The sequence below is a fragment of the Cavia porcellus genome, unplaced genomic scaffold (genome assembly GCF_034190915.1).
Source record: "Cavia porcellus strain 051 isolate PalLab524CR breed Dunkin Hartley unplaced genomic scaffold, mCavPor4.1 scaffold_6, whole genome shotgun sequence".
In the NCBI taxonomy this organism is placed as follows: Eukaryota; Metazoa; Chordata; class Mammalia; order Rodentia; family Caviidae; genus Cavia; species Cavia porcellus.
Genome location: NW_026947489.1, coordinates 56,562,025 through 56,574,001, shown reverse-complemented (window position 1 = coordinate 56,574,001; position 11,977 = coordinate 56,562,025). Strand labels below are relative to the sequence as shown.

General features: G+C 47.2%; 1 protein-coding gene across 1 annotated transcript; it reads right to left on the bottom strand.

Annotated features, from left to right (window-relative positions):
- Positions 1-565: 565 nt before the first annotated feature.
- On the bottom strand, positions 566-11,684 carry Gimap8 (GTPase, IMAP family member 8). Its single transcript, XM_005003596.3, has 4 exons — positions 11,171-11,684; positions 8,705-9,365; positions 6,610-6,655; positions 566-2,529 (listed from the first exon to the last, which is right to left on the bottom strand). The coding sequence occupies exons 1-4, from the start codon at positions 11,236-11,238 to the stop codon at positions 1,814-1,816; spliced, it is 1,491 nt and encodes a 496-aa protein (XP_005003653.2). The 5' UTR covers positions 11,239-11,684; the 3' UTR covers positions 566-1,813.
- Positions 11,685-11,977: the final 293 nt, after the last annotated feature.

Below are 11,977 nucleotides of genomic sequence, written 5' to 3'. Positions count from 1 at the left end.
GGAGGCATTATGGTAACCATTGTTGATCACCTTGTATTATGTTTTCACATTATCTATTATGTCCACCCTTTTGACTTGACCGATTCTGTTCTGTTATGTCACATTTGGTTTTACTCTCTTCCAAAAAAGTAATAAGAACCATGGGAGCAATGAAACCCAAAATGTGTAATAGTCATTGTACAAAAGAGAGGAAAAGAAAGTGCTCTGTACTATATAACTGCATGTATATTTAAGTGTATAAGATAGAAAATGATATCACAGAGTTTTATTGGATCATTGAACAGAACTGTTTGCAGTATCATTGATGGAATGTCCACTTTACAAGCTTTAATTTTGTGACTTGAACAATTATTTCTAAGATGACAATATGTAATCCATTAACTAGTAATTTCCTACTGTTCATTTTTTTTCTGCAAATCTGTATAACTTGTACCCTTTCTCTGCTTTTTTTCTTTTCTCCTTAAATAAAATTTAAAAAAAATAAAAATAAAATAAAATAAAATAAAAAAAAAAAGAGATCTCAGTTGCCTCCCCATGGTCAGAAACATAGGAATAAGAAAGAGAATGCAAATTTATAATTTTATTCATCATTATTTGATAGAGCTCAATACATTGATACACACATTTTCAGGAAGTTCTCAGGTTAAAAGGGATGTGGCATCTACAGGTATTATCAACAATCCATGCTCTTATGAGCAAATTAATCTTAAAGGTAACCAAATGTCAGGGGAAAAGACAATGGATAACACAGAATCATAGCATAGATTCTACCCTTCAAGCATGAATACAGTGGTTATTATTAAAAACATCCAATTCCCTATCTACCCAGGATGAAACTCCATAGTTCTGATTTCACACACTGCATACCTCAGGCAGCTTCCAAAAGAATCCACTCAGCGTTGGCAGAGCATCCCTGTAGGCACCGGGAGGCAAGCTTGCCCGCAGGAGTCAGAAAGACAGGAGGGAGCTGGAACTCTGATGCCCACCAGCCCAACACTGGGTGCTCTGGGGCTTTTTGATATGAGACACACTAAGCTCTGAGTGTGTTTAAACCATTATTATTTGTTTGTTTGACTTTTAACTTATTTATTAATATTTATAAAATTTTAAAAAGACAGAGGAGTGTGCAAAGGAGTTTCCAGTAACAGAAAATCTAGAATGAAAGTCAAAATTCTGCAAGATTCTGTAACTTGGAATTCTGGTGCGCTTCTAAAGTTTGTTCCGGCCTACTTCACTGTGCTGGGTGGCAGGAAAATCTCTTGAAACTTCAAGGATGTATTCATTTTCTTGAGGACAGGAGAGGAGAGGCTGTGTGCTGCGTTCCATCTGGCATGAAGGAGAAGGATGGAAGGAGTTTCCACGTGAGGAGAGGACCCTGGGGAACCTGAAGAAAAGCAGGGAGATCAGGGAGCCAGTGGACTGGAGGACAGATGGAGCGCAGAGAGGCCCACTGGAGTCCTCTTCCAAACCAGCCGTGCCCGGCATGTGCTGGGCATCACGCTGCTCTATGCTGGATCCCATGATGGATCTGCAGCTGTCTATCATCCGCCACCACAGCTGGCCTCGGCCTTGGCTGCGGCATCTCTCTTGGCTGCATCAAATTCAAACTCTCTCTGAGATTGCTCTGCCTTGTTCTCTCTTTATTCTTTACAATCCACTCGTTCCTGCCCCAGTCTGACTATATTTTTGCCCACAAATAGCCACAGGACCCCAGTGTAGGATACATTTGTCTCTTGAGCCTTGCTAGCCACGGATTTTCCTGCCATCCCACTAGTCCGACCGTACCCACCCCTCTTTCAGCCTGGGTGTGTTCCTAATATGAAGAAATCCCAGGCCTTTCTGCTACTTCCTTAACCTTATTTCTGAAAGTCTTTATGAATGCTTTGTAACTGTATTTTTTCTGGGCATTTCTAATTGGATAGCTGATAGTTTCCCATGTCAAGGAATACCCTGAGCCCTCATGACTCTTTCTCAGGTCATTGGCTTTCTTCAAAAGATCTTTCGCCTGGGCCTCCCGGGCTTGGTCAGTCCCTCTGTTATTGAACGCACAAACTGGCCACTTGTACTTTTTAAACAGACTCTTAAGGGCTTTGTGATCTGTGTTCTCAATGTAATCTTCAATCTTCTCGCCCTTGAGGTCTTCCTCCCGCGTGAACACCACCATCACATGTTTCATAGCTTCCTCCCCGAAGATGCTCTCCAGGTTTGACAGCGCTATTTCATCCTTTTGAATGAACCATCCAAGCTGGAGGACCAGGACAAAGATCTTGGTTCCTCCCTCACATAAAGACAAACAGCGTTTGATTTCATCCTCTAACCAGGGTAGGTCTCTCTCAACATCATCCAAGAAGGGCGGGGTGTCCACCACCACAATATCTTGCCCGTCCAAGGTCCTCCTGCCACTCTGGCATGTCTGGGTGACTGGCTGGGGTCGGAGCCGGGAGAGGAAGACCTGCCTCCCCAAGATCGTGTTCCCGGTCGCACTCTTCCCAGTCCCACTCCTTCCCACTAAGATAATGCTCAGGGTTTCTGTGCAAGAGAAATTGAGAATGATTTGTGACCGTAGACTGGTGTAGAACTCATCTTTCTAAGTCATTCCTAGGACAGCATGACACCATTGTGCAGAGAAGGTGCTCAAGACAGCCTAGCAGGTTCCTGCTCTCCTGGCCAGTCTATCCACACCCCGGGGGCTGATTTGTTCCAGCTCACGAAGTCTGGACTCAGCAGGAGGATTCAGACTGCAGCCGCTGTCCAGTGCTAATCTATGAACACAGCTTGGTTTTCATCCCTGAATCTGCTCCATACCCTATGGACTTCCTCTGAGTCCCTGTGAAAGCATGGTCTTACCCATGCCCCCACTCTAGTCTACACATCTCATTTCTGTCTTCTGCTTCTGCAGTTATGGCTAACTCCAGCCTCTCCCAGGTAATTGCAAAGCTATTCTTCAGAACAGGGTTTTCATGAAACAGTAACTGTATGTACCATCAATGGATCAGCAAGTCTAGTGTTTGGATCATGCTAAAATTCATTACTCAATAAAATCACATTGAAGCCAGGTATGATGCTGTATGCCAGTAATCCCAGCTCTCTGAGAGCCTGAGGGAAGAGGATCCAGGTTCAATCTCAGGCCTAGACAATTTGACAATTTAGAAGCTATCTCAAAAACTAATTCAAGGCTAGAGCTCAGCGTGGAGGTGCTGGGCTCATTCCCTAAACACACACACACACACTCACAAAATCATATGGAGATGTGTCTTTCGCTGATGAGTTAAGGGTACTTGGTGGTTCTGATAAAAATAACCATAACTGTTTTGTGCAGTGCTGATGATGGAGAAAGACAATAAGCTTCCCTGTAGGAGAAATTTACAGAAGCACAGAGGTCCTGCCATGTGCATCCCCCAGGAGGCTCTGGTCCTCCTGGGAGGGGCTTTCTTTTGTGAACACCTTGCCAGGTTACCTCAAAGCAACCTCAAAGCAAAGAGGGCGGAGCACCCAGCCATGCTCCTCCTTCTGGAAGAAACTGTTAAACTGCTTCTGCCAAACCCACAATGTCATCACTACACTACTTACATGGCATTGCACTGGTGCTAGGTTATGCTCTGGTGCCTGGGTGTATCCTGTCCCTGCCTCCAATCCTAGCTCCTAGTCCCAAGCAGCCCAGAGATCTGGCCTTATCTCCCTTTCCTGCAGTTTTAGCATTTAGACCCCCATGCCCATCAGGACCACTGTCTTCTGCCCTTCCCCAAGAGGCACAGTCAGTTCCTCTCCTGTCTGCAAGCTGTTCTGGGATTCCCCCACTTCCTGCCTACCCATTCTCCAAAACCTGTCTGAAAGCTCTAGCAGCCTCTCAATTGTCTGCCATGTTCGTACTTTAACAGAAGTTTCCATTTCTTTCTTTTTTTATTTAAGGAGGATAAAACAGAATAAAACCAATTAAAACAACCAGTATAAGAGATACGGGACTTCAAAGTATTATAAAATCAACAAGAGTTACTGTAATGCCTTTTGATATCTTCAAAATAGCAGCAGATAACTTCGGGCACAGTAAAGATCAAACAGAACAGAATAGAAACAATAAAAACAAGACAATGAATGCAATAAAGGACTTCAAAACAAGCCAGTAGTAAATCCAAAATGGCTACCATAATGTGTCTTGCTATCTTTGAAACAGGTGTTCCTGCCATTGGATTTGACATAATCAAACAAAACAAAAGAGAATAAAATTCAACCCAACAAAACAGTGGAAATGATATAGGACCTCAAAACAAGACCATAGGGAATCAACAATGGCTGCAACCCTCAGGAGATCCCATTCTAGATGTCACACTGCATCCTCTGAACCTATGATCAGACCACTGACCCTAGACCTGCAATGTTAGTGTAACACCAAAGCACCACAGGCATCCAACTGCATTTTACCTCCAAGCTATCAACACAGCCTGTGTTTCTTGAATAAGCCAGTCACTTTTGGCAGGGGCTGGGACTTAGTACTTCTTGTTTGCTAGCCCGAGCACCAGAAGGGGCTGGAGTTCAGCTGGTCCAGTCCAGTGGCAGCCAGTGCATGGCGCTGGTTCCTAGACTGGGCTTGCTTGCTGGTGTGGCCTTGTTCTCTCTACCTCCATTCTGCCAAGGCTCCCATTTCTGATCTAGTTAATAATGCCACTCGTTAGGGTCTGGTGCTTTTCCTCAGTGAGGACATCCAAATTAGATGAGTAAGAATGGAAGGGTCTCAGCTTAGGTCATCAAAACAGGCGGCAGTCACAGAGAGTACAAAGTGGCCTGACCACTGAAGCCATCCAGTGCCAGTGAGGCCGGTCCTTCGTGAGCAGTGCAGTCCCAGTCCTTGGCTCTGGACTACCTTCGCGTCTCACTGCCTGGACTAAGTATAACTTCTACTCATGCTGTCTTTAAAATGACCTCCCATTTCCAGTGGAGCACAGAATAAGAACCCAGAGAACATCAGGCTCAAGAGAAGAGCACAGCGCTGCAGATCCCAAGCCATCTCATCCAGCGCTGAGTGCCCCACCCTCAAACTCCCTCTCTCTCCTCCTTTGGGGACTTGGTCCACGGGTTAGCACCTCACATACCTTTCAGCCTAACTTCAGCTGATGACTCAGATTCCTGCACAAATACACGCTTGTGAGAGCCCTGCCAACAGCACTATCCCCCAAAACCACACAAACAAGTTCCTATGCATTTTTCTGTATTATTCTTACACTGACTTCTTTCAAAATAGGAAAAACCAACACAGTACAGTGGTTAAAAACAGTATCTGGATCCAGGAGCAGAGCAGTGATCACCAGAGGACACGGGAGCCTCCTGTTCCTCATCCTCAGCACCAGAGTATTAGACACCCATGTCAGCAACCACACTCACTTCAAACTATGCCTGAACACAGCAGAAATTAAGAGGGTGGCCCAAGGTCCCTATCCTGGCCAAGGAGTGACAACACCAGGCTTGCTCCACACCTAGCACTTCAGAGGTAAGAATTTTTAAGACACTGGGCTGTAAAGCAACCCCACCTCCCAGCAGCACTGTGTCCAGAGCAAAGCCCCACCCCCTGCCATCCCCCAGCAAAGCTCCTGACAAGTGCCCTGCCTCTGAGATGTCCCGGGACACTGTATGTGGCTCTGCCCTCTATCTTCAGTCCCTAAACCCTGTCATGTTCAGTTGCAGGTCTGTCTCTGAGTTTGGCCAAAGGGCACAAACAGAATTATGAACACCCAGACCTGAGCTTAGATCTATAAAAAGAAGGTATTGATACTAAAACGCCTTTCTTACGGGGAGGTTATGAAGACTAATTGTGCGTGTAAATGTCCTTGTACATATGATCCTATATGCTATGAAGGTTGAATTATATACACTCCTATATGATATTTCCCAGCCTAGGACATCAACTGCAATTTGTCACTGCTGTTGAAATTATAGCTTGTTGGGCTGGGAATTTAGCTCAGCAGCATAAGCACCTGCCTTGCAAGCAGGTGGTCGTGAGTTCGATCCCTGGTACCGATAAAAAAACAAAAAAGACAAAAAAAAAAAAAAAAAGAAAGAAAGAAAGAAATTATAGCTTGTTATGTTGAGGGGGTCCATTAGGACAGGGGCTCAGAATACTCATTTCTTACACAAGACTGACTCGGAAATAAGCTTAACATGCATCCATGAAGGGCTGTGTGTCCCCAGTGAGAAAGAGGGGATTCATGTGCATAGCAGGTTGCGGGTGATAAGGTTAATGGCAGCCCAGCAGTGACCCCATCAGGTTGATGTTGTCCATGAAGGAGTGATTTCTACTTTCCTAGTAGGAGGAAAACTCGAGCAGTGGTGAAACCAGGACTAGGAAGAAGAGGTTAACAAAGAAGCCTCAGAAAGCAAATTGAACTCTGTGACACATCAGAGGAAGCCAGGGATGCGGGTACTGTGTCCAGGACCTTGGCTGGGGCTGCACCAACTCGCAAGTGTTAGGAGTTCCGTGGGGACACGCATGGGCATGAACAAGGTCTCCGGGTGTATCTGGGTTCTTATCCATGTGTGTGACTCTTGCACCTCATTTGGCTGAAGAATGCCTTGAAGGAATGTAAACACAAGCCTGCTGTCTCAAAGAGATCAACTTACCACGTGGACCAGCCATCTCCTGACACGTGGCTCCATTCACACAATCCTAGAAAATAAAGGGGCAAATAATGCACACGGATCTCTAATCTCATCTCTTCCCAGAGAAGAGAAGTGGACATTTGATTCTGCATGCAGAGTAACCTGCTGACTAGGATGTGGCCATGCCAAGGCTATGGTCCTGGACCTAGCTGGCCTTTGTAGATCTGTCCCCAGCCCCACCGATGTCACTGTGACAGGTTCCCACAGGTAGAGACCTCCTCAGTGGCTCTTGGCCTTCTGCTCCCAGCAGGGAGTGAAAACTTCCAACATGAGGTCCATCAGATGGGCAAAGGGAGACAACAGGACAGGAAATCAGGCACACAACTGCAGTCCCTTCTCCTGCCTCATCAGGCCATGCAACTGCTCCCCCCAAATAAAAACAGTGACACACAACCTTGATGGATTTGCTCTTGTGCTGTTCTCAGAAACATACCATACTTCATTTTTTTATTATTGTAATTACTGGGATTTGAACCCAGGACCTTTGCACTAAGCTATACTCTCAATCCTTTTTCATTCTTTATTTTGAGACAGGCCTGAGTAGGACTGAAGTTTATAATCCTCCTACCTCAGCCTCCCAGAGTGTTGGGATTACAGGTGTGCACCACCACACCCGGCTCTAACCTTACTTCTGCTAATTCCCTCACAGGGGCCAAGGAAATCTTCCTCTGCTTTCTTACCTGAGCCCCCTGCCCCAGTCTCTGAACCTTCAATCATCTTTCTCCTGGGGTCCGCTCCATTTAGCTCTGGTTGTCAGATTTCTTTCACCTTCCGCTGCTCAGTTTCCTGAGCTTTGAAGCTACTACCTCTACAGAACATCTTTACACAGAGTGGCTGTTAAGAGTTGGTCAAGTATGTGTCTGGAATTCAGCAGGCGCTCAATAAGTGCCACAGCTCTCTTATTTCTATCCTGTTTATATTTATTATTTACCACCTCTAATAAGTCTCTCTGACCAAAACCCTCCCTGCACAAGCTTTCACTCTCTGACACCAAGGCCCATGGAGTCCTCTGTACCAACAATTTCCCGCCTACACTGAGCTGGGGGAGAGGGAGCCTGGGTTTCTAGGCAGAAGACACTGGGTTGCAAGGTCAGCTCCTCAGAAGACAAGCCTGCATTCTGGAACCTCCACTTACTCGCAAATACATTTTTTAAAAAATCACATGAAGTACTGCCCTGGCCATTATGGGTGAAATAGATTGAGAGAAGGAGGCTCAAGAATGAAGAAGAAAATCATCAGCGAATTAAAACAGCACAGGCAAGAAAGGACACTGGCTTGGGGCAGATGGTGGTCATGGGGACGGAGAGCAGTAACTGAAACTCAGGAACGCTGAGACTCGGTGATCTCTTGATGTGAGCTAGTTGTGGTTTCAAGCTGACATCTGGGCTTTGGTGTAAAGGACACAGTACACAATCACAGAGTCGAGAGGGAAACTGAAGCCTTAAGAGATTTAAGAGGAGATCTCAAAGACTGGGCGTGGTAAGGGTGAGACAGTGTGAGCGACCCCAGTGGAGAAGCCAAGGGGTGCCTGGGTAAAGCAGTCAGAACACAACAGCCAGGTTAGGGCTACTTACTTGGGGCCAGCACATAGAGCCCCAAGGCACAAAAGCATGGAGTCAATTGCTAAGAAGACAAAACAGAGTGGGGAACGGGTCAGAATGAAGCCCTGAGAGCCCCAGCTGGGAAAGCCAGAGATTGCAGGAAGATTCCACACTCTAAAGTCACCAGAAAGAGAGGACAAAAAAAACAACAAGGGAGATTTCAGTGAAGACTGAGGAACAAATAGCATAGAGCCATTTGTGTGTTTAATAATACAAGAGATGATGTATGAAAGGGCTAGGGGCTGGGGATGTTGTCCAGCGGCACAGTGCTACCTGGCAAGCACAAGGTCCTGGGTTCAATTCCTGGTATAAAAAAAAAGGCCGAGGTCACCCTGCTGATCCCTAAGTAACTGAAAGTCTGATCCCTATTCCAGAGAATGCACAAATGTTTCCTTAACGACACCCCTGTTCCCTCACACAGGGTGTGTTCCTCTTCCCCCAAAGCTAATTCTTGCCTGAAATCCAAGACCGTCGGTTCTGAGGTTCCCATGCCACGGTCCGTGACTCTCTACCAAACGCTCGACCTTGCAGAGGAGCTGTGACACCTGGGTGGTCCGCTCGGCCTCATCGGCTTTGTTGTCCAGGGCGCAGTACCGGCCTTGGTCTCTGCCCACCAATGCTTTAAGAAACTCCGTGCTTTCTATGTAATCCTGCAGGGAGTCGCTGCCCAGCTCCTCCTTCCTGGTGAAGACTATAAGGGTCCGCCTGATGGCCTCCGCCCCGAACTCCTCCTGGATGCCCCTGAAGGTCTGCTGGTCCTCGGCGGTGCAATTTCCCACGGGCACCACCAGGAGCAGCGCGTGGACGCCAGGAGCCGAGAGCTCCAAGCACTGGTCCACGAGGCCTGGCTTGGCTTCGGCACAGGCTAGGGAAGAGAAAATGTCAGGGGTGTCGATGACCTCGACCTGCTGCCCCAAAACAACCCCACTCTCTCGCTGGCACCTCACGGTCTCATGCTGAGAACCAAACCTCGAGACAAACACAGCTCTGCCCAAGATGGTGTTCCCGGTAGCACTTTTTCCTGCGCCCCGTTTGCCCAGCAACAGGAGCCGCAGGTTGGGTGTGGAGCAGCCCTGCTCCCAGGATGGGCTCTCCTGCATCAGGCTCCTGCTGGTTCTGTGGGGACAAGAAGCAAAGGTCAGGGATTCACTCCTGCACATGCGCCACAGGCTCAGAGCCAGCTTGGTCCCCCCACCCCCGCTGCCTTCCGGCTGAGGTCTTTGGGGGCTGCTACACCACCCAGCCTCACTGGCATCCTCATGCATAATATGAAGGCAGCATCGTCTGTTTCAAGAATGTTTTTGCCAGCAGTGGTGATTGAACTCAGGGAGCACTGAGCTACATCCACTGTCATGTTTATTTGCTTTTAATTTTATATTTTATTTTGGTTTTGGGTGTGTGCACGTGTGAATGACAGGATCTTGCTCAAGTCGGCCTCAAATTTGCAATCCTCCTGTCTCAGCCTCCAGATTAGCTGAATTAGAAGCAACACACACAGGTTATTCAGTCTTCTACAAATATCCTTCAAGCTGGTTTGATTATACACACTTGTAATCCCAGCTATGTGGGGGACTGGTGGCAGAAAGATCACAAATTCCAGGTCAGCCTAAGCAACTTAGAGATCTCATCTCAAAATAAATTTTTTAAGAGAAAAGACTGGAAATGTAGCTCTGTGATAGAGCACTTCCTCAGCATGCCTGAGGTTCTAGATCCATCTTCAATACAAAAAGAGTCTCAAGATGTTGGATAAGAAAATGACTCGTCCAACAGATACATGAAAGAAATTTTCAACAAAACAACTAATCAGATAAAGTAAATCAAAGCCACAGTAAGGTATTACTGCACTCCAGCCATAATGGCTAATATTAAAAAAGTAAAAGATCACGAATATCGGCAAAGATGGGGGAAAAAGGGAAACCCACACTATTGGTGGCGACGTAACACAGGCATGGAAATCAGCATATAGTTCCCCAGGTAACTAAAAGAGAGCTGATCCATACAATCTGGCCAGCCCACTCCTGATGATACACACAGAGGAAATAAAACCAATATATCGAAGAGACATTGGAAAGCCCACGGTTCTTACAGTGCTATTGACAGTAGCCAAGAAATGCAACGTAAGTGTCCATCAATAATGATCAGGTTTTTAAATATAGTACACAGACACAAGGAACCACTGCTTAAGCATCAAAAAAAAAAAAAAAAAAAAAAAATGAAATCCCGGCTTCCTGACACAGGTAGAGCATGGTGTTAGGTAAAATTAGCCAGGCACAAAAGGCACAGACTGAGGCTCTCACTCTGACAGGGAAAAGAAGAGATGGTCCCACTGAAGTTGAGAGTGGAACAGGGTAGAAATAGAAGCGGCAGAGGGTAGGAAAGGTTTTGTCAGCAGGTCAGGCTAGAGTTAGAAGTTCTGTGCTGGGCCAGTGATGTGGCTCAGCAGCACAGTGCCTGCCTGGCAAGCACAAGGTTGTGAGTTCGATTCCTGGTACAAACAAAATAAATAAAAGAAGTTCTGTGCTATTATTATGGACAGGAGTATACACTGCAGATGACACTGTGTACTATCAGTGTCAAACGGTTAGAGGAAAGGATTCTGGATATTTTTATCATAAAGAAATAATAAGTACTTGAGAATTCGGTTTAACCCAACTGAAGCACTCCTCCTTGGGCTGAGCACCCTCTCCTGGCACCCCTCCTCTGAGGAAAGCTGTCCCCGAGGCTTCCCCAGTGCCTGTGCCTCTCTGGCCCCATGTGTCCATGCAGTTCAGACAACGTGCTGAACCAGGGCAAGCCCTCCATGGAGCCCTGAAATCCAACCCAGCTTCCATGGGTCAGGCCCATCATCATGCTCACATACGTGTGCTCACATAGCACAGCCACACTGTGCTCACCCGCACTCACACACATTACACATATACCTCAGGTCTGTCCCCTGGCCTCCCACTGTCTCGAGAACGTCACAGTCGGCTTCGTCCCAGTCCTCCATCCTCCGCGAGTGGAAGGGCTGCTGGTTCCCTTCAGGTCAGCAGCAGTGACTTTTAAGGAGGGCCTGGCTCTGGAGGCGCGGACAGCAGGGACTGGCCACCCTTCAAGGACCTGAATCCCCGGCAGGAGGATTTCTGAGTGTGTCTGTTAAGGAAGAGGTTTCTACAAAGTTTCCACCTCAGCAGAGGTGTAGAGCAGGCGCACAGGAAACGCAGGGTCCTAGGTGCAATGTAGACACACACGGCAGCAGATGGGACTGGAGAAGGGATCAGGCCACACCACCTTCTGCAGAGGCCACTGCCCTTTGGGGTCACCACACAGCCAAAGGCTGTGGGAGTGCAGCCACTCACAGCAGGCCTTGTTTCTGGGCCACACAACCTCCTTCTCACTGGGCCCTCCCAAGGTCTAGATAAAAAGATGAAGGCTTGGTTCATTTCCTCCCCCAACCTCCACCTAATACGATCCTGTAGCACTTTACAGCTTTCTGTAAGGGGGCTGCCCTGTCTACCCAAGAGTCTCCTGGAAACCCGTCGTAGCCTGAGGCCAGAGCCCACCAATCAGAGCTGCCTTGGGGTGAATGACAGCTTCTCCCCAGTGAGCAGAATTCCAAATGGCAGAACCTGATGTTTTTGAGAGAGACTGTCGTGTCCCAAAACCCCAGTCTCAACTTCCCAAGTAAGTCCAGCACTTTTCTAGAATGAAAATCATACCACATGCTTGACCCTTCCCATACAAATCAC